We start from the raw sequence: 21586 nt of genomic DNA, 5'->3' as shown, positions 1-21586 counted from the left end.
ATATCCTTCAAGCTCCTCACCTACGCCCACAAGGCACTCCACAAGACTGGCCCAGCCTACCTCAACAGACGGCTCTCCTTCTACATCCCCAACCGCCAGCTACGCTCCGCCGACCTCTCACTCGCCACCGTCCCGCGCATCCGAAGAACACCGCCGGTGGGAGATCCTTCTCCCACCTCGCCGCCAAGACATGGAACACCCTCCCAACGAGCCTACGGTAGACCCAAAACCTGTTGACCTTCAGGAGGATACTCAAGACCTGGCTGTTCGATCAGTAGCGCCCCCCCCCCCCCCCCCCCCCAGCGCCTTGAGACCCTCAAGTGCGCTTTACAAATGATTGATTGATTGATTGATTGATCTCAACTTACCTGATGTGAGAGCTGTGGGAGCAAGCTGGTGTAACATAGCGCTTGTCCACAGTGTACCATTCACAAACCAATGAGTTGATGGAGTGGTTCAACAAAACCATACAGAGCTTGAGGGAAACTCTACCAAAGAACATCAGTAGGGCCTTCTCCTGCCATATCACTCAATCAATCAATCACGTTTGTTAACGCCTTCCATGCTCATGACGAGCTCAGCTCATCATGAGGCACAGTTGAGCTGTGCTGATGACGAGCTGAGCTCGTCATGATTAGAGAGATTCAAGGAATGTCAGCACTCTGGGGGAAAACCACTAGCAGCCAAGGTGTTAAGAGCGACTACTCACCTGTAAGGGTCTCAAGGCGCTAGAGGGAGTGGGGGAGTGAAGTTGCACTTACTCACCTACTGAGAGATTCCACAGAGGGGAGTAGGTTTCAGTCACTTCGAACTTCTGTTTGGGCATCCATTCTGGGGCTTGCTCACCTTGATTAGGAAGGGAGCTTCAGAGTCACCTCGGAAGGATATGATGCCTATGTGATTGGCCTCAGGAAGTTGATAGTGTAATATGTGCTTCAGGCAAAGCAAAACCTTTAGGCTAGCAAATAGCTGATAAAGAGATGGTGTGAGCCATACATGGCAATCCAGAAAGCTTCTGATGAGCACTACCTTGTGGACACAGGTGCCTCAAAGGAATCTAGAAGATGTATTTCCGAAGCAATTGCACAGCTAACATAATTGCAAATGTAGGACGGAGTATTGTCCTAATCTAAAAATCAATTCGGATAAGAAATAGTCAATCATAATCTCATTAAATTAGGGAAAGAATCCCAAATGAAGCATCAAATGGAAACGTATGGCTTGTTGTGTTAAGCGGTCCGTTTCGAAACAATTGCAGAGACTACTCTATTGAAAATTATTGGCTTATGTGGTTATGGCTTTCACATCCACTGCCAAGATATATATCTTCTGGAGACATATCCAAGTCTTTCTTTTCAGATTGCTAAGAGTTTCAATATCTTTCTGACCATTTGGCACTTTTGAATTTCAAGGACTCTTTTTCTACTGTATGTATAGGCTTTATTTCGACAAGTCGTGTCATAAAAGCTATGAAAAGAGCCAGTTAAAATAAAAGATTTAGACACTCACTTTTAATAAACATATTCCTAAAGCATGATGTGGCAGCACACTGTCAGTTAAAGGCAGTACGTTTCCAAGAAATGGCCAGAAATGTTCCCAATTTCCTACAGCTTTACTGATAAAACTAAATAGTGTATTAACAGTAATCTGTAAAATTCGGGTTTCAGAAAACATTTAGCATTTGCAATCACCAAGTAAGGTATTCTGCTTTGTTTTTCATCTTATTAAAAAATATTTCCATCCCAGAGAAGTACAAAAAATTGTCTTTCATGACTACTAAAATATCATTTGAAATGTTTGTACAGTTACTTATTATCTATTTAAATGTGCGTTAGGAAAAACCTGACACCTTACAGCCTTTTATTTCACAATTCGCACAGCAGGTCAGATAGTACATTTTACAAACTCCTGGAACTATGCACTCAGAGAAGGAAAAGACATTGTAAACTGACTTCTGTCTCTGAACATAGAGCAAATGTAAACAGATAAATACAAGATTTACAGGCATCTTTATTGCTTCTTCACTTTCTGACTGAACAGCTGTTCTTTGTAAACTCTCCAGAAAGGGTGAGTAGGTCATAAATATAGCTCGACCTGATCAAATCTGGCTCACCACAGCGAATGGGTGAGTAGATTTTTCGTGGCCTGTAATTGTAATGAAAAATCCTAACTCATGGTGCTGTTGGAATTAAAATACAGTTCGAAAACTGCCACTTTTAAAAAAGTTGCCTTTTTCTTGTCTTGGCCATTTGGTGCCTGCAGCCTTTTTCTGGGTCATGTGACTGGGTATAGTTGTCCGTGTGCTTTGTGTATTCCTTGTAGAAAGCCAAAGACAATGGGGAGCTTGGGTGTGACTGGATGGCCCATCACTGGCAGAATGGGGGAAGGAGCTGGGCCCATCCCCATTTAAACTATAATTGGCTATGTCCTGTCTCCACAAAGAGCTGCATACCTCCTGTTGTTATTCTGAAGATAGGGCAAGAAAGGCAAAGCACCTGTGCATTTCAAAGGCCTGCCTCTAGAGCATTCTACCCACTTCAAAGGCACAACTGGATATAAATACTGGACCTCAAACACCAACTCTTTCAGTAACCGTCTGGACCTGTCGATACTCTGCCAGGAAGAAGGACTGCTGTGCTGCTGAAAGGATTGTCACTTTGCTGAACTGCTGCACTGAAAAAACTGCTGCCCTGCTGTGTTGTCCTACTGCCCTCTTGTCTGGGGGAGAAGGACTGGACTTGTATCTCTTCAACCCAGAGTGACTTTAAGGGTTAGTTGGCTGCCTTCTTGCTCGGAAGTCTCAGAGACACAAGTTTCCAGCAACCCTGCGCCTGGACTCTTCAATCTGTGAGTCTATCCTACTAAGTGGTGCCACCCCAGTCCTGTACTCTTGGAAGGGGGATTAAGGTGCTCTGCCTGCCTCTGTGAATCCAACGGAACCGATACATCTCCTCTGCTGCACGTGGCAACCCCGAGCAGAACTGACACATCTCCACTGTTGCATGGATTAGATCCATCACAAAGACCTGAATCGCGCCCGCAGCCCATCGGAACCACCACCACTGGGCGACCCATTGCTGGCGCAGGGACTCGCATACCTAGTCGATGGCTACCTCGACAACGGGCTCTGCCTCCCTGCTCTTTGACTGTTCACTTCATCCTCAACGCCATACATCACAAGCCTCATCTATGGATCTTCGACAATGATGCAGACCCTTGCATTGCAACCTCGCCGCTCCGAGGAACCGAGGCATTGCTTCCGCTATGCGAAGCATCTTCAACGCAATCCTCGCAATGTGCTGCAAACCAGAATTTAAGGTGCTCTGTTCAGCGGGCCTAACTTGGTCCCTGTGGCCAGCCCGCAATCCATCATGGTCGTCTGAATTTGTGACTTCCTGGCCCAGCACGACCAGATATCCACAGTTGGCGCTTTGTGCTTTTGGTGCTATTTTTACTGAAATGTTTAAAAAAATGAATCTCGAGTTCTACTGATTGGATCTTTGGCGTTTGGGTTTTATTTTATTTATTACATGTTACTCTACTTTTCTAACCTGGTGTGGGATCCTTTTTTGTGTGGTGCTTTCACTTTGATGTCTGAAGTGTTGCATAAATACTTTATACATTGCCTCGAAGTTAAACCTGACTGCTCTGGGCCAAGCAACCCGAGGGATGAGCACAGGTTAATTTAGGGTTGGCTTGTACCTGACCCTGACAAGATTTATGGTTGCTGCTTGACCAGGGCTCACACCCCAGTCAAACAACAGCCCAATTTCTCACACCGATGTTTGTATTTAGGTAATGTTCTCCAATTATTTAATTGTTTAGTAGTTCAGGCTATTTTGAAATGAGAAACATGGTTGCTTACTATTCACCTTTTTAGCTTTATAAAATTGGAAATCTTTGTTTTTAGAGCTTTGGGGAGTTTTAAACCAGAATGGCATATTCTGCCATTAACTGCTTTACCTAGTTGACTGCCGTAAGACACAAGACCATTTACAAAATGGGACTACCCCTTTGGTCTTATCGCCTTTTAAACATTTGCTGTTAAGGTGCTTGCAATTTAAAAATAATGCTGACTAATTTAAAATGAATTCTGACACTATCCAAAAGACAGGCAAAAAAATTACGAACATTACAGTTGTTTTATTTTCATTTGGAAGTTTTGTGCTTTTGATCCTAGTTTTGCAAATTTTTGTTTTTAAGAAATCAACTGCAGAGTATGTGAATTCTATATGTGGCCCTGCTCCTTGGGATAATGAAGATTACTTGAAGCCTTGGATGCACGAAGACCCCTTGCTCCAGTTTGGTAAGCCGCAGTAGGCTTATTGGAACAGTTCAGTTCTTTTGATGGTTCTGAGTCTAAAGTCGTATATATGGTAATTCGATATATATAATGTTTTACAGGATTGTTTTCTGTTAATATAGCTTTTCTCAGGGTAGATTACATGTTTAAAGTGTATTTCAGATGGTGAACGCTGATGGAGTTGATAAAGTCGTTAAGTTTCCATCCTAATTTAGGTAGCTCCAGCCCTGCATGGTTGGTGATTGCCTGAAAGATCATTGACTGTTTGTGCTTTGAGTATTGCATTACAGGCAGTCACTATTGCTAGTCATTTGGTTCAATTGCATGTAGTTGTAACAAAAGGTTTGAAAAACAAGTAGGGAGAAAGACATACACTTTAAAAAAGAAGACATTGTAGAGGTCAGTAGTAATGAGTTATTGGATTTGAAGTTAGGAGCTTGGGAACAACATTAAGACATTTGATCCAGGATCTTGACGTGCAGGGTGTGACGTTAGGAGATAAGGGTTAGGGCAACGAGTTATGTATTTGTGGTTGTAGGTAAGAGGTAAGGGTAAGGATTTTGTCAGAACCAGTGTTAGGTGGAGAGATAATGGTTTTGAAGAAAGGTGTTCGATTTTATGGATAGACAAGTTTGTTTAAATAGTTCAATATGTGCAACATTTTGCATTTTTTATCATTTCCTCTGTCAACTTGTTTTTGTCTGAAGAGTCACCTTGTGAAATACCCTCATCCTAAGGTTTGAAAGGTAGTATTGTTGAAAAACAAGATGGAGCTAATGGTTTTACCTTTCCTTTTATTGCGATTGTGGTACATTACATGGCATGGTACTTGACAGTGCTTGTCCTTCTTCGATGTCTTTTTGACCCAAGCAAAGCTACTTCTACTGCTTATCTGCTTGTATGTTACAGAAACTACAAATAAGATAAATACAGTTTTCTTGGCTAATTCCTCCTTTTTTAAAAAAAAAACAATCAACACGATTGTGTGACTTTTTCTGAATTGTAGTGAGTTGTCACAGCCATGCTGGTTCTGAAATTCTGTTTTTCCCATGTTTTACTAGATTTGGATGATCTTAGTGATGATGTTAATGCTTTGCCACCTGGGGGATCTCCTGGGGATGCAGCTCTTCTGGCACGCTTGAAACTTGCAGAAGAAAGAGCCCAAACTGCTGAGGCCAACTTGGCCCTGGCAATGGAGGATATTCACAGGATGAGGTAGTTGAAACAATAATTTTTTAAACTGTAATGTTCCTAAAATGAAGTGTTTTGTCTGTTTTAGCTTTGAGTAAGAGGAGTGCATGTTCTTTATTCCTGGGGTACAGCCTGCCCACTACACCATGTATTTTGATTCAGGTCTGTGTGGCAATGACTGAAATCTGGAGTGTCTGTTGTTTGGCACAGTAAATCCCTATGTTTATCTTGAAATATGTGATAATACTGATCGCTATATTATTGTGAATGGATTCTGCTAGAACAAGACTGGTGGAAACAAAGCACACATAAATATAGAGAAAATGTTCGGCAACCTAATTATAGACTACCACAGCACCACAACAATTTAATAGACGCCTTTCTAGACTTTGTAAGATAGCTCCCTAAGTGATCACAAACTGTGCATCAAGGGAGACATGAACATTTGAATCTCCCGACCTTCTCACAGCTTGAAACAATTCCCTTAACCTTCAACTTAATGTCTTGTTTTTACCAAATCTAATCCCTATTGTGCTCCCCTCCTTTAATGCCTGATGCCTTCTCTCTACCTCTAGTGATGTATCTTTTCATTGTAATATTATTCTTAGCCTCCCCCAAACACCTTCTCATTCCTCTCTCATTCTGGTTCTTCATTATCTCATCCTTCCCATCCTCCTCTATATGCTTCCTTCTGTAGCTTATTTAGGACATAATGCTCTTTAGCACACTAGTGCCCCCGATCTTGCCATCATTACCGTATTGCTTCTCCCTCTCTTGCTTTACCAACGTCCAAACCAGCCACTGTCTTATCTTTCCCATCCACTGCTTTTTAACTTCTTCTTTTCAGCCTCCCTTACCCCCCAAAACCACAACAATATTCAGCTCTTGCATAAATCTATTGTCTTCTTTCGGCTCGTCAGTCGCTTTGTAACTACTTTTTTCCATCCTAAGACACATTTGTACTTACCCTTTTGACCCAATGTAGCACATATGGCTTGTTACTCACCTCATCTTCTTTCTTCTCTCTCCCACCCTCGCTCATGCCTATTTTTCTCCTTGTTTAACCTCCTACTCCTCACCCCACTCCATCCTCTTCCAACACCTCTTCTCGGCTCCTACTATCCATTCCTTGCATTAACATTCTTGTCTGTCCTCCTCCCCCCAGACAGTCTTGCATTTGAGATGCCTCGTGATCAATGAGCATTCAATGTACAAGAGCCATATAAACATATTCAGTCTGATATCACACTCAAAACCCTACCTAGTCTTTGTTACTGAAACATGGTTTGCAAATGATGCTTCACTAGTAGTTCCGAGGCATCCCCTCTTGGTCCTTATGAGAATCCGACAATGGAAGTACCAGAAAATAATTTGCTTTATACTTCAATGAATTATTACAAACCTATACCTTTACACAATAAAGTACTCTAGGGCATGAAGATAATTTGCCTTTTATAGATTGAAATAGTTACCCTGCAAAGAATGATATGCTCCATCAAAACAGAAACAACACACAAAAGGGAGTGCCTCAAGGGTCCAGCAATTATAATGTTGAGTTTGTTCTCTTTGTTTCTTCTCGCCTCCTTTCACGAAGCACACATAGTTCAATAGTGTCAATATCAATGTACTCTTCTCAAACACCAAAATAACATGAGAGCTGTGGTATGAAGTCTCAAAACAATACTCTATATTATTATTTACAGCAAAGTCATATCAAAGTCCAAGTATAAAATGGATGAGTTTTCCCAGAAATTCTTGATACACTCTTACTGCTCCTAAATTGTTGTAGGGAAATACCAGGTGACCATATATACATATCATAGCTTAATATCCACACCCCATTAGGTTCTGTAAGTTCATGTCAGATAATACGACATGCCACCACCATCTCTGACCTTCGTGTATTTCCCTACAACAATATAGGAGCAGTACGAGTGATCTTCCTTTTCCACCCAAGCGGCAAATCAAATTTCTGAAACTAACATAGATGAGAAACCTCAAAGTACCTCAAATTCAGTGAAAACTTAGCTGTTGCCAAGATAATTCTACATCGACTAGACTAAACCATCCGACATCGACTAAACCAAACCACTACCCTCTACTAGCAATTGTTCAGAACTGGGGCTGTTACTGGCCGGAAACTGGAACCAAATACTCTGGAAACTAGGCTCAACCTTATACTTCCTGACACTTCTGGGTGAAGCCTTCTGAGCATATACCATGACTGGTTGCATAATACTAGTTCCAATGGGATACTCCTTGATGGTCTCCTTTCCCGTGGCTCTAGTATGAGTATGGACTACCCACTGCATACAATATGGCTTGGCATTCTTCTAACAGACTGCATTCTCGATGTTGCTAGGTGTTGCTCTCCTGCTGCTCTGGGTAGGCTTTCAAAGAGCTCATATCCAGACGCACTAATTATTTTCCATTCATATAGGTTGCTCCCTGCTGCTCCAGGTTCAGCTTTACCAGGAAGAGTGTGGAAACCTATCTCCTAGCCCTTTAATCTCTAGCTTTTCCATCATGGCATAAAACATTTCATTTCTTGACATGTTGCATAGATTGAATGTTTTTTTTCTTACTGGTATGCATAATAATGTCAAAATAGTTGCTGAATATAAACTCCAAGCCAAGCTTAGAAGCACCAAACTAAACTAACTTCACATATAAGATGTGGCTCATCAGGATATTCTGAAACTATAATTATTTGTTTACTTTGAGTCTACAGCTATTTTGGGTTCGGCGATTATAGGTTGTGCTATAGTAAGTTGCAGAAGGTCTGATTTTTGCTCTTCTTAATAAGTTGCACGGTGTAGAAAATTGTGGTGTGCTTAGTACTACAACATTAAAACCTATCTTCTCCTACATGATGCCCCTCACCTCGTCCAGGGCCCGAAGAAATGTTACCTCATCACCACCACCCTGATGGAATTCCAATGGCTTTCATTACCGACCTGTACAGTCCTCAAAACTCACTTCATCCTCAATAAAGCCACCACATCTGGTCCTCCCACTATCTGGCTGACTAAATCACCATATCTGGTGGCTCTCAGTGTACCTGCAGCCTGGACTCCATCATACGGGTACTACAGAGCTCTCTGTGTACATACCCAAGATCTGGAATGAGATCCCTGCCCCCATCAGGGCCATCCCAACCCTGCTCTGACTTTCGTAGGAGCTAATGAAAAACCGCTTTGAAGAACGCAGCATCAGAACACATTGAAAGTGGAAGTAAACCTACATTGTTTTCCATTCAGTTCTGGTGAATATTCACTGTATTCCATCTGTTTGTAGTCACGAATGGCAAGAACTGTAAATTCATATCCTGTATTGCACTATTCTTTTCAAAACCAGGACATCTGGTTAATAGGGCGATTGTATTTTGTCGGGTATATTTAGCATGTGGAAAATACTGTTCGTTATCCACGACGAATGCACAATTTCTAATTAAAAGCTATTATGCCCTGTGTCACCATAACTAATTAAACTCGTGAAATACTAAACATTATCTTTCTAATCCACACTCGCTCTTCTGACTGCATGGCCCTTGTAATAGTGTTTCCTGGATGCCAACCCAGTTGGAAAGAGGTCTCCAGGAGATATTTGTGATGTTCATTGAAGTCTTCTAATTCCATCCGTAGCCTGCAAGGAAGGCTGAATAGTGAATTATTGTAAAAACAATGTATTGTTTTTTGTGGTTCCCTTATTTTCTCGTACAAGTTAGCTGGCATATTTGGACCTGTTGGCGTACTGCTAAACATGTTCCAATGTATGTGCTATACGCTAAAACACAATGTTTAACTGGCCACCTCCTTTGGCTCATTTGACTATTCGGCAAAACCATGCTACAGGTTGCTCTGAAACTGCAATTGGCATGAACGTCAGGAACCACATGTGGGCCACAGTATGGATTTGCACAAGCCTGTAGAAGACTTTTAAAAAATGGCATCAGGACTCCCAAGCAGCTCTGAACTGGTGCTGGTACCATTTTTACATGCGCAAAGCCTGTTTCTATCTTTAAGTATCACTTGTTATAAGAGCTTGAATAAGTCTCTGCTGGACCTTAGCGGGAGCCACTGAAACACTTTTTCAAGCAGGCGCAAGCCGGCATCACAGACCGACCTAACCTGATCTCTCATAGAACGATTCTCGTCAACCAGAATGCCAAGAGTTTTTACTGCCCTCCTGGTGCCAGGGGCTGAGCCTAGATTAGAAAGTCACTAATCATTCGACCAATTAACTTCCGCCTTACCAAATAACAATATCTCAGTCTTATCTCCATTTCAGAGTCATCCAAGTGACAATTTCCCTCATGCCGTCAGTAAACCTGTTTTTAGCATTTTTCAGAGTGTGCCCAAAAAAGATGATTAATTCAGTATCATCTGCATAGGATATTCTGTTGAAGCCACAAGATTCGTTTCTGTTCATGGTCTGCACCAGGGAGGTTAAAAACAGTGGGGCTCTAGGAAGAGCCAGGGGGGAATTGAAAAGGTGAAATGAGACCACCTGTGACCTGATTTTCAAAACCTCTTTTGAACCAGTCCAGAGCCTTTCCATGGAAGCCTATCTCATAGAGGTGCTGGAAGTTCGTGAACATTAAGTCCAAAGTATGGCCTGCTAAGTGCGTAGGGCTAACTACTTTCTGATCTCTCCCTAGCATTTCAAGGTCATTGAGCAAATGAGATACCTCCGTATCTGAGGAAACTTCTGCATGAAAGTTAAAATCACCCAGCAGGAGAAAATTGTCCGTGGCAAGTACATGCTGCACCAAACATTCTATCTGCCCGTGACTAAAATCTTTATTAGAGTGGAGAGCGATACACGCGACCTTCCAGCCATCTCCAGAGAGAGTCTTCATCTTAAAAACACATAGCTCTACCCAATGGGAGAATAGGGAGCCAATGATCTTAACCTTCAGGGATTCCAAGAAGGCAACAGCAACTCTGCCTTCGGATTTAGATATTGTTCTAGTCTAGCCGGCCTATATTCTTCAGAAAATGCATGGGAAGACAGGGCAGGGCTAGCGGGTGCACGCGCAGCATATCGGTGCTAGCTGTAGTACTCCCATTGCAGTATACAGCATTTGTTATCTCAATATCACTCTCCATCTCCCTGGGTTTCAAGCTCAGGGTATCCCATGTGTGTATCCCTTCCCCTTATTTAGCACTTTGGTTTCGTGCGCTTTCTATGTGTTTTTTTCCATGATTCCATCAGGCGTCCTCAAAAGCATACAGTCTTGTTGAGACGCCGTATTACAAAGAGGGATGAAATGTCGCTATTTTCAAACAAACCAATTATCCAACCCCTTTTATTGCCAAAAGGGCTCGCTTGCAATAGATAAATTATCCATTGGTGGTTTACTACAGTTTGGAAAATTGTTTCTTCTTTTCTGCATTGTTTGGATAATTGTATTGTCTTTCTTGGTTGTTTTTTGGCTCTGTTTTACGTGGAACTTCATGCACGTTATGCACTTACATTGATAAATACAGTTTAATATTCCTTCTGTCACACGCAGTGTTTGTGTCAGAGCGTAACTACTAACCTGAGTAATCCAGTTGGCAGGGGTGATGGAGAGATGACAATCCAACCACTTCCCTTCGTGTTCTCCCCGGGAGACAAATAAATACTGCCCACCCAAGGCTAACACATGGTGGAAAGGGGTAGTGGATAAAAAAATAAAGAACAGACTAGAATACTAGATGGCCTTCAACCACACATAAGCAGAGGGGCTGTTAATGCTGAAATGGGAGTTGGATACTTCACTCTTGCACTAAATTCAGAGAACTGGCAAACAAAGGCTTCTCTGTAATAAGGGTTTTGCAGGGTAGAACATCAAAGGAACTGGTGAATGCCACTACATGCCTAACTCCAATTCCCAATAGCATAGGCCAATCTCCCAGAGATACCTCTCGCTAAACATGAAGTACTTTATGAGGCTCACAGGGTGCCTCAGTGGCATTTGACAGGTGTGCACGCAAAAATGTAGAAAGCTGAAATATGATGCCATGCTCTCAATAGCTGTGATAGTTCCAGCAAAGCACACAATGTCACGAAACCAAAACGAAAGAACTCTTAGCCAGTGATCATACCAGCAGTACAGAAATCAGCAGGACTCTTGCCAGGAACCAGCTACGCACAGGTGAGACTTGACGGCCATCTCAGCTGTAGAATGGAACAAAGACACACCCTCTCTTGGACGTTGTGCCTGCACATACGGGAACCCGCCGAGGGATGCCTCAGGAACAGGGATAGCGGGGATTCAGACATTCAGACTGTCATTCTCTCTCTCTCTCTCTCTCTCTCTCTCTCTCTCTCTTTGTCAAGTAGTGAGTATAGGCTGTAGGGGATGCAGCTGAGGCGCTTCTCTGCTGCATGCAGGATTCCGGGATCCAAAGTTCTTAAGCCAGGTTACTGCAAAGACACACATGCATTCCCCATCCATTCACTCGTAACTCGATTATACCATGTGTGTCGTGTTGCCAGGGGCGGCTGGTGACATTTGAAAGTGGTGGGCGTAAACTAATTTGCATATTGCACCTCAGCGAGCGAGCCCTGTGGTAAATTAAATATTACCCCGTCAGAATTTCTATACTTAAACAAAGGGTCATGCATATAATAAGATGCAGAGTCCGTGGTGTCCGATTCAAAAGGGCTTTATTTCAGTAACTCGAGTTAAGGGAGAATCGGGTTCCATCACCACTAAGGTTCAGGAAGGGTCTTCTAAACTTTATTTACAGAGTACAATATTTATACATTGAATTGCATAGAGAAGGAGGAGCGCTCCAGGCAGAGCAAGAGAAAGAGAGAGATAAGAGCATGTGGGTGTGCAAGAGGGCGTACACTTGAGGAGTCATAGGTGGGTGGATACATGGAGGGGGTCTGCATGGCCAGCTGGAACCTTTGCCCTACTTGTGTGCGCAACCTGGTCATGACGTGCAATTGACGTGTAACTGGGGGAAGCTGGGGGGAGCTGACTTTCGGTCTAGTAGAGAAGCCTTCAGTGTCAGGGCGACCTGCACGTCTGGTATTATCTGATATCTTAAGTTAGGAGGATGTATTATCTGAAGCAAAGGTCGCTCTTCACCAAGAGCCAGTGTGGGCATATATTTCTTCGTGCATTGCGTGGGGGCTTTGAGCTTTCTGTGGATGCGAGCTCTGCAAGTCACGTGGACGGAGACAGAAAAGCTAGGCCCTATCTCTGCAGACGGGTTCTGTTTACCTTCTTCACTGAGCAGGAATGTGATCCTGTAGAGCAAGCAGATAACTGTGTGCAAAATACTGTCTTGGCACCCCGGGCTGGGCCCCTCTCAGCTGAGCCAGAAGTATGTGAGAGGTCAGGGATACGTAGCTGCAGCTTTCAGAGTGTCTGGAGGCATGAAACCTTAATTCGGGTCCTGGCTCAGGCTGAGCCACAAAATGGGTTCATCTTGATTTTAAACGTGCACAATGCAAATACATTGGCAACATGGGCCTCAGTGCAGAATTAACGTTTCTTTCATGGAAGACTTGATAACTGGCATCCTAATGTGGGACGCAAATGCAGAGACATTATTATTGCAGGCCATAGAGGGGAAATGCATGGGTGACATGCAAGTACACTAAACGTGGGGGTACAAGCAGGGGACACATTGGCCATGTAAAATTTCTATTTCCTCATTCCCTCCTTGTCCCCTACTGTACCCTTCAGGACATATCTATATTCATGAGACCGTATATCTGATCATACAGCATCATTTGTTCATCTTTAATCTTTTGTATACATGGATGAGGAACACAGGCAGTGGCACACAGGCCGCAAATCGCCGGGCCACACTGCAGACAGAGACAGCAGCCGAATATCATAAGCAGTATCATTCCTAGGAACGACAACACTTTCCATCCCCATGCTGATATTACACCCCAGAGCCAACCGGACCAAGTCCATGTGCCTGGGTCTTGGTGTATATCATGAGCAATCTTGTGGAGCCTTGTTATTGCTGCGTACACAGATGGCGCATTATTTGGAATGAAAACGCAGCAACTGGAGCCAATCACTCTACAAGCCCCGCCCCTATCTGCCAGGATGACGTCAAGAACAAGGCGGTTCTGAAGAACAACAAGTTCATGGCAGACTGCTCCTGGGTCAAGTTCGCCAGGGCAGATGCAGTCTCATTCACAACTGCTTCCAGAGTTCTTGTTAACCTGCGTATGAGTTTACTGTTTTGGACGGGACCTATGAAGAAAAAGAATCCTCTATTGAATTCTGTATATTGCTCCCAGGCTGTCTCAGTCTGATCAATCACTGGGGAATCGGTCTCCCTCCTGTGTCTAACATGCTCTAGTCGTGAATCTCGATGATAATGGGATGGCGCCAGAAAGACAGGTGGCAGCAGGAACGCTATATAACATGTTCCACCCCAGTCTAAGGGCAGATGTACATAGGCTGTCTGACCGCAAATGAAATAGGAATGGCGGGAAGCTTTGAAAGAAGACTTTCCTTTATCATTAAACTCGACTACAGCATTACACTCGCTGTGTCCCAGGTGTACTGATCCTTTCTTTCTTACGCACAAATCACCTTTTACTGGTAGGACTGAAATAGACGGTGGACCTGCATTTTGCATGGGCTGAACATTCAGTATCATAAAGCTAAGGGAAGCATTTCCTTGCTCGTACTCTTCATTTTCTAGATCGGTCCCCTTCCTTTGAGGGAGGCCGTCTTCGTCTGGAAAACATGCCTCATTCATTACTTTATTCAAGTTTCCCCATATCCAGTCACCCTGGTAAACTGTGGACTTTCTGTCTAGTGATGACATTAAAGCAAACCATGCTCCGCACGAACCATTGTGGGAGAACGGAAAAGGGAAGAATGGCAGAATACCCTTCGGCTTTTGATAAGGTGGGAGTTGGCCACATACCCAGCAATCTGTCGCATTGCTGGTCTGATGAGAACGGTGCAACATCCGAATAAAAGTATTGTTGCGCAGGGCTAGTCGATATGACAGTTCATGGGGTGGCAGATCACTGAATGTATGCTCTACAGTGTCATTAATGGAAAAGTGTATACGTGAAGAAATAGGAGGAAAGAAAACATGTAGTGTCAAGCTGATACATATTATAGTGATGCACAGAAGAGACATAAAAATCAGAGTTACTATACATCTACTGCGTAATATCTTGCAGTATTTCTCTTTCATTTTGCTCTTTTTACTATTCTGGTCTACGATCTTATACATGTCAGGAACCTGTCTAACCGATTCACCACCTAGTGGACTAAAACAATTAAACGCTGTCTGACTTACTAGATCGTAACTTGGACCTATACTCTTGTTGCGGAGTCTTTTCTAGCAAAGGGGGCTTAAAGTCTGTACTATCGGTACTGTCTTTAGTCTTGATCAAAGTTCCAGAATCTCCAAAGTATTTTTTACAATGGGGGGCGTGAAGCCATCCTTTTCTTCCTTCGACCTTGACGGCTGTCCTCGTGGTCAATAATACCAATTTCGGTGTCTTCCAGCGCGGCTCAAGGGGGCTTGATCGATCAAAGTTCCGCACATAAACAAAATCCCCAGGGACTATGGCATGCTCCTTGACCTGGGTGTTCTCAGGGAAGGCGGCGGCAACCTGTGAACGACAAGAGAGTAGTGCAGACATCAAGGAAGCCAGGTAATCTGTCAGCATGTTACTGTCAACATCAGTTATTTTCTTAGGCATAGGCGTACCCCACATATTCGGTGGTCTACCGAAAACCACTTCATAAGGAGATAGGCCTGTTCTGGAATGAGCTACCATACGTATGTAAAAGAGGGCAACCGGCAAGGCTACCATCCAATCCATGCCTTTTTCTGCACAGATCTTCGCTAATCTCGTCTTAAGTGTCTGATTATGGCGCTCTACAAGTCCTGCTGCTTCAGGGTGTCGTACACAATGAAACTTCCACTGATATCCTAACAGAAGGGACACTTGTTTCATTAATTCAGAAGAAAAGGGCTGACCATTATCTGAGTACACGACACGGGGCAATCCATATCATGGGAAGAACTCACGCACCAATTGCCTGGCGGTGGTCACAGCAGTATAATCTGAGACTGGGTACGCTTCTGTCCATCTAGATAGTGCACACACAACTACCAGGACATACTTGTAACCTCTACATCTGTCCATCTGGATATAATCCATCTGGAGGACTTCAAAAGGATGGTCAGGAGGATGAAATCCGCCTTGTTCCACCGGGATGCCTTTACCTGGATTGAACTGGCAACAGATCATACATGTTTTGACTTTCTGTTTCGCTGCTGCACGCAGGTGCTTGTTAAACCAGATATTCTGTAAGCTGTCTAGCATTGCCTTTTCCCCTAAGTGTGCTGAGCTATGTGCTGTGTTTATGATGACTTGTACCATAGAGTCTGGGAGAAACCATGTAGCTTTGCCTTTAGTCATCCAACCCTGGTCAGTCTGGACCCCTCCTTGTTCAGTCCATTTCTTTATTTCGTCTGAAGTGGCATGTGTCTGTATGTCAAGTACATCTTGAGAAGGATCCCTGACTGTCATACTTTTTGTCAGTAATGGTACCTCTGTCTTTGTCGTGTCTGTTGGTGTCTGGGCTGTAAGTTTAGCAGTTCGGTCTGCCAGGTCATTACCCTGGGAAATGGTGTCTGTAACTTTGGTGTGTGCTTTGCATTTCAGGATAGCTATGGCTGTAGGCAAATGTATTGCTTCTAACAGAGCCTGAATAAGCGGACCGTGCTGAATTTTAGCCCCATGAGAGGTCAAGAAACCTCTCTCCCTCCATAATACTCCGAAGTCATGAACAACGCCGAATGCATACTGTGAATCTGTATAAATGTTCACTTTCAAGTTCTTGGCTCTTATGCAGGCTTGTGTCAGAGCGATGAGCTCTGCTGCTTGTGCTGACAGTGTGTCTATTCTTTGTGTCTCTATGACTTCAGTATCAGTGGTCACGGCATATGCTGCCACTAACTCTCCTGTGCTCGTTCTCATGCATGGACCATCTACATAAAGTGTCAGGTCAGGGTCTGGCAGTGCACTATCTGTCAGGTCTTGTCTGGGTTTCGTCACTGTATTCAGTACTTCCACACAGTCATGTGGTGCAGTGTCTACTGTGCTTGAGGGCAAAAGTGTAGCAGGGTTGAGAATATTGCATCGTCTGATCTCTATGTGTGGCTGAAATAACGTCAGTTCATATCCTGTCAGTCTCGCTACAGTCAAGTGCTGTGTCTGTGTCCTGTTCAAGAGAACTTCCACTGCATGTGGTACCTGGACTGTCAGGGGGAGTCCCAGCACTATGGAGTCACTTTGTCTTATGGCTCGGGCTGTTGCTGCAACTGATTTCAGGCACGCAGGCAGAGCCTGGGCCACTGGATCCAGTGTACTAGAAAAATAAGCGCAAGGCTTGTGTTTTCCTGCTTGATCTTGTGTAAGGACAGATAATGCTGTTCCATCTCGTTCAGTTACGAAAAGCATAAAAGGTTTGCTGTAATCAGGAGTCGCTAAAACTGGCGCTTGACATAGCTCCTAGTTCTTTTAATGTCTTTATACCAAGCAAGTTTTCTGGACATGATTTAGTAAGTAACAAGTCTGTGGTACGTGACAATGGACCTACTCCTAGGGAAACTGGTTTTGATACTTCATTAACAATAGGCTTTCCTGAAAATCCCAGGGAAACATTCTGTGAGCCTGAGAGGGGTGCCCCTGGAACCTCGTCATGGCTGATGGTAGTTCTGCTCGCCCCTGTGTCAATCAGAAATTTTCTGTCTTTTCCCAATACACGACTATGTACATAGGGACCTTCTTGATCTATAGCATCCCAATCTTCCTTTTTAGTAATCAATAGTCTCGGCAAAACCTGTATTAGGAGTTCAGGTAGTTCTTTAGCTTTGTCCCCAAGACCAACACCCGGGTGCCTGCCTTTATCCTCTGTTTCCAATTCTGCCCAACTTAACTTTTTCTCTCCCACCTCCCAGTCTTTTTCCTTAAGCTTTTCATAAATACCAGCAGGCAACAGTACTTTCAATAGTTTCAGGATGTCAGCGTACGTGTAATCTCCGATGTGGAGAATGTCTTTTAATTCTCGGTGAAACCCCCCGGGTCTTTATCATGGCAGGGCAGCATCTTTTTCATTTCCAGTATTTCTAATTTCGTCAAGGGCGTGTAAACATACACTCGCTGAAGCTCACCCGCTGCATTTTTGACGGGATGTACCTCTCGTAGGGGGTTCTGTCTGTCTATATATAAGTTCTTTCTGTCGTGGTGTGGGGCGGGAAGCATGCATGTGGTCAGAGAATTTAAGTACTTATGTCGTTGATCCAGAATGACATTAATTAAATCAGTACTCAGGCCTGTCCATCTGTCTAGAAGTATGTCGTCCAGTAATTTATACAAGTGACCAGGATCAGAATATTGACTCTCATACAACGTTATCAAATGTTGGACCATGTAAATACCAGCCAAACGCTGTTCGTTCGGCGGAAGGCTAAAAAAAGTCTGGGCTACTATATCATTGCTATATATGTTAGAATTAGACACCCACTGGACGGCTGACCGGGCCAACTCCTTTTCTTGTGGGGTGTGGGATCGTTCACACTCTATCCGTCGTTCCAGGGCTTTTTCAGTAGCTTGGAATACATTCTCAAGGGAATATCTTTCTTTTATAGCCTGTCCCTGTTTGCGGTAGTCGAGGCACTTGGGCCTGTCAAACTGTTGTGCTTTGCCTACATAATTCATGTTGTCCTTTGCCTCTTTTTCCACTTTTAACTCTTTCGTTGATGACTCACTCTTATCGTCAGACTCTGCTCTGTGTATTGCCAATATTTCCTTTCGTATCTTTTTTATCATGCTGTCTGTCTGTCCCTGTTTATCATGCCGACCGGCATCTATGTGATCACTCCATTCTATCAAACCAGGCTTTACATCTCCGTCTCCTTCGTCTTGTTCCCTGATCAGGCAGTTAATCATAAAACGTAGGATATAGTTCTTAACCTCCACCTTTCTGTGTTCCATGGCATTTTCTATACTCTCGGGTCCCTCCCCCGTTCTAATGAAATGGTATATTTTATCTAGGTGTTCCTTCATGTCTGGTAATGTGACCAAATAGTCGACGGCTTTTCTTAATCTTAGTGAAATCACGAGCATTGAACCCTTTCCTGGTACTGGATCGTATATACAACGTGGAATTGCTACATCTACAGAAAGCTTAAATGGTGTTGATGACGTTTGTGGCGTTTGTGGCGTTGGCGGTGGCCCCCCTCCCACTGCCCCGGGCCCTACGTCGTCTTTCACGATATGCTGGAGCTGTAGAAGCTGAGCCGCTGATGGGGGCGGAGGGAAATCTGCGTTTACATAGTCCGGTGCGGGCTCTTCTAGATAGGAGGAAATAAAAGCTTCAGATGCTGTCGGCTTTATTCTACGTACTCTAAAGGGTACTGGTGGTGGCGTACGCGACCTACGGGGTGTTTCTGAGGGGGTCACTTTAGCTAGTTCTTCTGAGAGGACGGGATAAATACCAGCAACGAGGGCATTTCTTTCTCTATCAGCCTGTTCTGCCTTGACCCGTTCCCCCTCCTCCCGCAGTTCTTTTTCTTTGGCTTTTTCCGCTGCTTGTTTACTTCTCTCTGCTTGGTGGAATTCTTTCTCTGCTCTCCTATGTGCTTCTTTACGCCATAACTCAATGGCATCTTTCTGAGACGGTCTTACTTTCCTTTTCCACAGCGCTTCCTCTACTTTCATAATGCATTCAGAATCCCATGTTCCTGAGGGAGGCCATCTGTACTTCTCCTCTAAATCCTTTGTGTAATCTACCCATAAGTCTAAAAACAATATGGCATCTAGCCCGTGTTTGTTATACATGTAATGACCAGGTGTGTCTCTAGGTGGGACGGGAACTGACTCTTCGAGTATTCCTTTCCTGGTCCCTATCTGACGTAATTTCGAAAACAGTGGCATGTTGTAATCGACACAATGAAAACACAATACACACTAAAATCGACTGACTGGAACAACCATTCACACTACAACACTAAAACACTAAAACAGATACATTCCAACTGATACATGGAGAAAAAAAACATGAACTTGAAAACCGTTAACTTTATGCACTGGAATACAGTACAACCATACCGGTCTCATAAAGAAACACGTCTTTACCGTGCCCACCGAAATGGACCCGTCTTTACCGTGCCTGTGTGAACGGACACGTCTTTACCGAGCTCAAATAAATGAACCCGTCTTTAATCTTTATGCATTCCCAATAGCGGTACTCACCGGGAAGCAGAACTTGAAGGCCTCGGAAACTTGATACTGCATGAACTTGGTACTGCGCATGCGCCTCGGAACAGGTGGGCCTCTGGAAACCTCGGACCTTGCTCTCTCACAGCTTGGGCTCTGGTTGGGATGATCCGCAATCCTCACCGCCTCGTGTGGATGCCTGGTCGCAGTCCGTCTCCTCCGTGGGCCTGAGGGAGTAAGCAGGAAGTCCCGCTGGCGTGTACACTGTGAAGTCCGTCACGGCTGTAGAAGGGGGCAAGGGCTGGACCTACATCGCCGGCGCGTGGGGAAAGGGACTTGTCCCTGTTCGGGCGCCAGAATTATGTGGTAAATTAAATATTACCCCGTCAGAATTTCTATACTTAAACAAAGGGTCATGCATATAATAAGATGCAGAGTCCGTGGTGTCCGATTCAAAAGGGCTTTATTTCAGTAACTCGAGTTAAGGGAGAATCGGGTTCCATCACCACTAAGGTTCAGGAAGGGTCTTCTAAACTTTATTTACAGAGTACAATATTTATACATTGAATTGCATAGAGAAGGAGGAGCGCTCCAGGCAGAGCAAGAGAAAGAGAGAGATAAGAGCATGTGGGTGTGCAAGAGGGCGTACACTTGAGGAGTCATAGGTGGGTGGATACATGGAGGGGGTCTGCATGGCCAGCTGGAACCTTTGCCCTACTTGTGTGCGCAACCTGGTCATGACGTGCAATTGACGTGTAACTGGGGGAAGCTGGGGGGAGCTGACTTTCGGTCTAGTAGAGAAGCCTTCAGTGTCAGGGCGACCTGCACGTCTGGTATTATCTGATATCTTAAGTTAGGAGGATGTATTATCTGAAGCAAAGGTCGCTCTTCACCAAGAGCCAGTGTGGGCATATATTTCTTCGTGCATTGCGTGGGGGCTTTGAGCTTTCTGTGGATGCGAGCTCTGCAAGTCACGTGGACGGAGACAGAAAAGCTAGGCCCTATCTCTGCAGACGGGTTCTGTTTACCTTCTTCACTGAGCAGGAATGTGATCCTGTAGAGCAAGCAGATAACTGTGTGCAAAATACTGTCTTGGCACCCCGGGCTGGGCCCCTCTCAGCTGAGCCAGAAGTATGTGAGAGGTCAGGGATACGTAGCTGCAGCTTTCAGAGTGTCTGGAGGCATGAAACCTTAATTCGGGTCCTGGCTCAGGCTGAGCCACAAAATGGGTTCATCTTGATTTTAAACGTGCACAATGCAAATACATTGGCAACATGGGCCTCAGTGCAGAATTAACGTTTCTTTCATGGAAGACTTGATAACTGGCATCCTAATGTGGGACGCAAATGCAGAGACATTATTATTGCAGGCCATAGAGGGGAAATGCATGGGTGACATGCAAGTACACTAAACGTGGGGGTACAAGCAGGGGACACATTGGCCATGTAAAATTTCTATTTCCTCATTCCCTCCTTGTCCCCTACTGTACCCTTCAGGACATATCTATATTCATGAGACCGTATATCTGATCATACAGCATCATTTGTTCATCTTTAATCTTTTGTATACATGGATGAGGAACACAGGCAGTGGCACACAGGCCGCAAATCGCCGGGCCACACTGCAGACAGAGACAGCAGCCGAATATCATAAGCAGTATCATTCCTAGGAACGACAACACTTTCCATCCCCATGCTGATATTACACCCCAGAGCCAACTGGACCAAGTCCATGTGCCTGGGTCTTGGTGTATATCATGAGCAATCTTGTGGAGCCTTGTTATTGCTGCGTACACAGATGGCGCATTATTTGGAATGAAAACGCAGCAACTGGAGCCAATCACTCTACAAGCCCCGCCCCTATCTGCCA

At 44.2% G+C, this 21586-nt stretch overlaps 1 protein-coding gene across 2 annotated transcripts in view; it reads left to right on the top strand.

Annotated features, from left to right (window-relative positions):
• The window catches only part of PRMT3 (protein arginine methyltransferase 3), a 777462-nt gene that overhangs the window by 36582 nt on the left and 719294 nt on the right, over positions 1-21586 (top strand). For both annotated transcript variants that reach the window (XM_086959509.1, XM_086959508.1), the window contains exons 4-5: positions 4204-4306; positions 5365-5518. In XM_086959509.1, the coding sequence (XP_086815635.1) occupies positions 4204-4306; positions 5365-5518 (257 nt within the window). The remainder of the gene's footprint in view (positions 1-4203; positions 4307-5364; positions 5519-21586) is intronic.

The sequence above is a fragment of the Lissotriton vulgaris genome, chromosome 2_2 (assembly GCF_964263255.1).
Source record: "Lissotriton vulgaris chromosome 2_2, aLisVul1.2, whole genome shotgun sequence".
In the NCBI taxonomy this organism is placed as follows: domain Eukaryota; kingdom Metazoa; phylum Chordata; class Amphibia; order Caudata; family Salamandridae; genus Lissotriton; species Lissotriton vulgaris.
The sequence above is the reverse complement of the archived record's forward strand: the minus strand, read 5'-3'. Positions and strand labels throughout refer to the sequence as shown.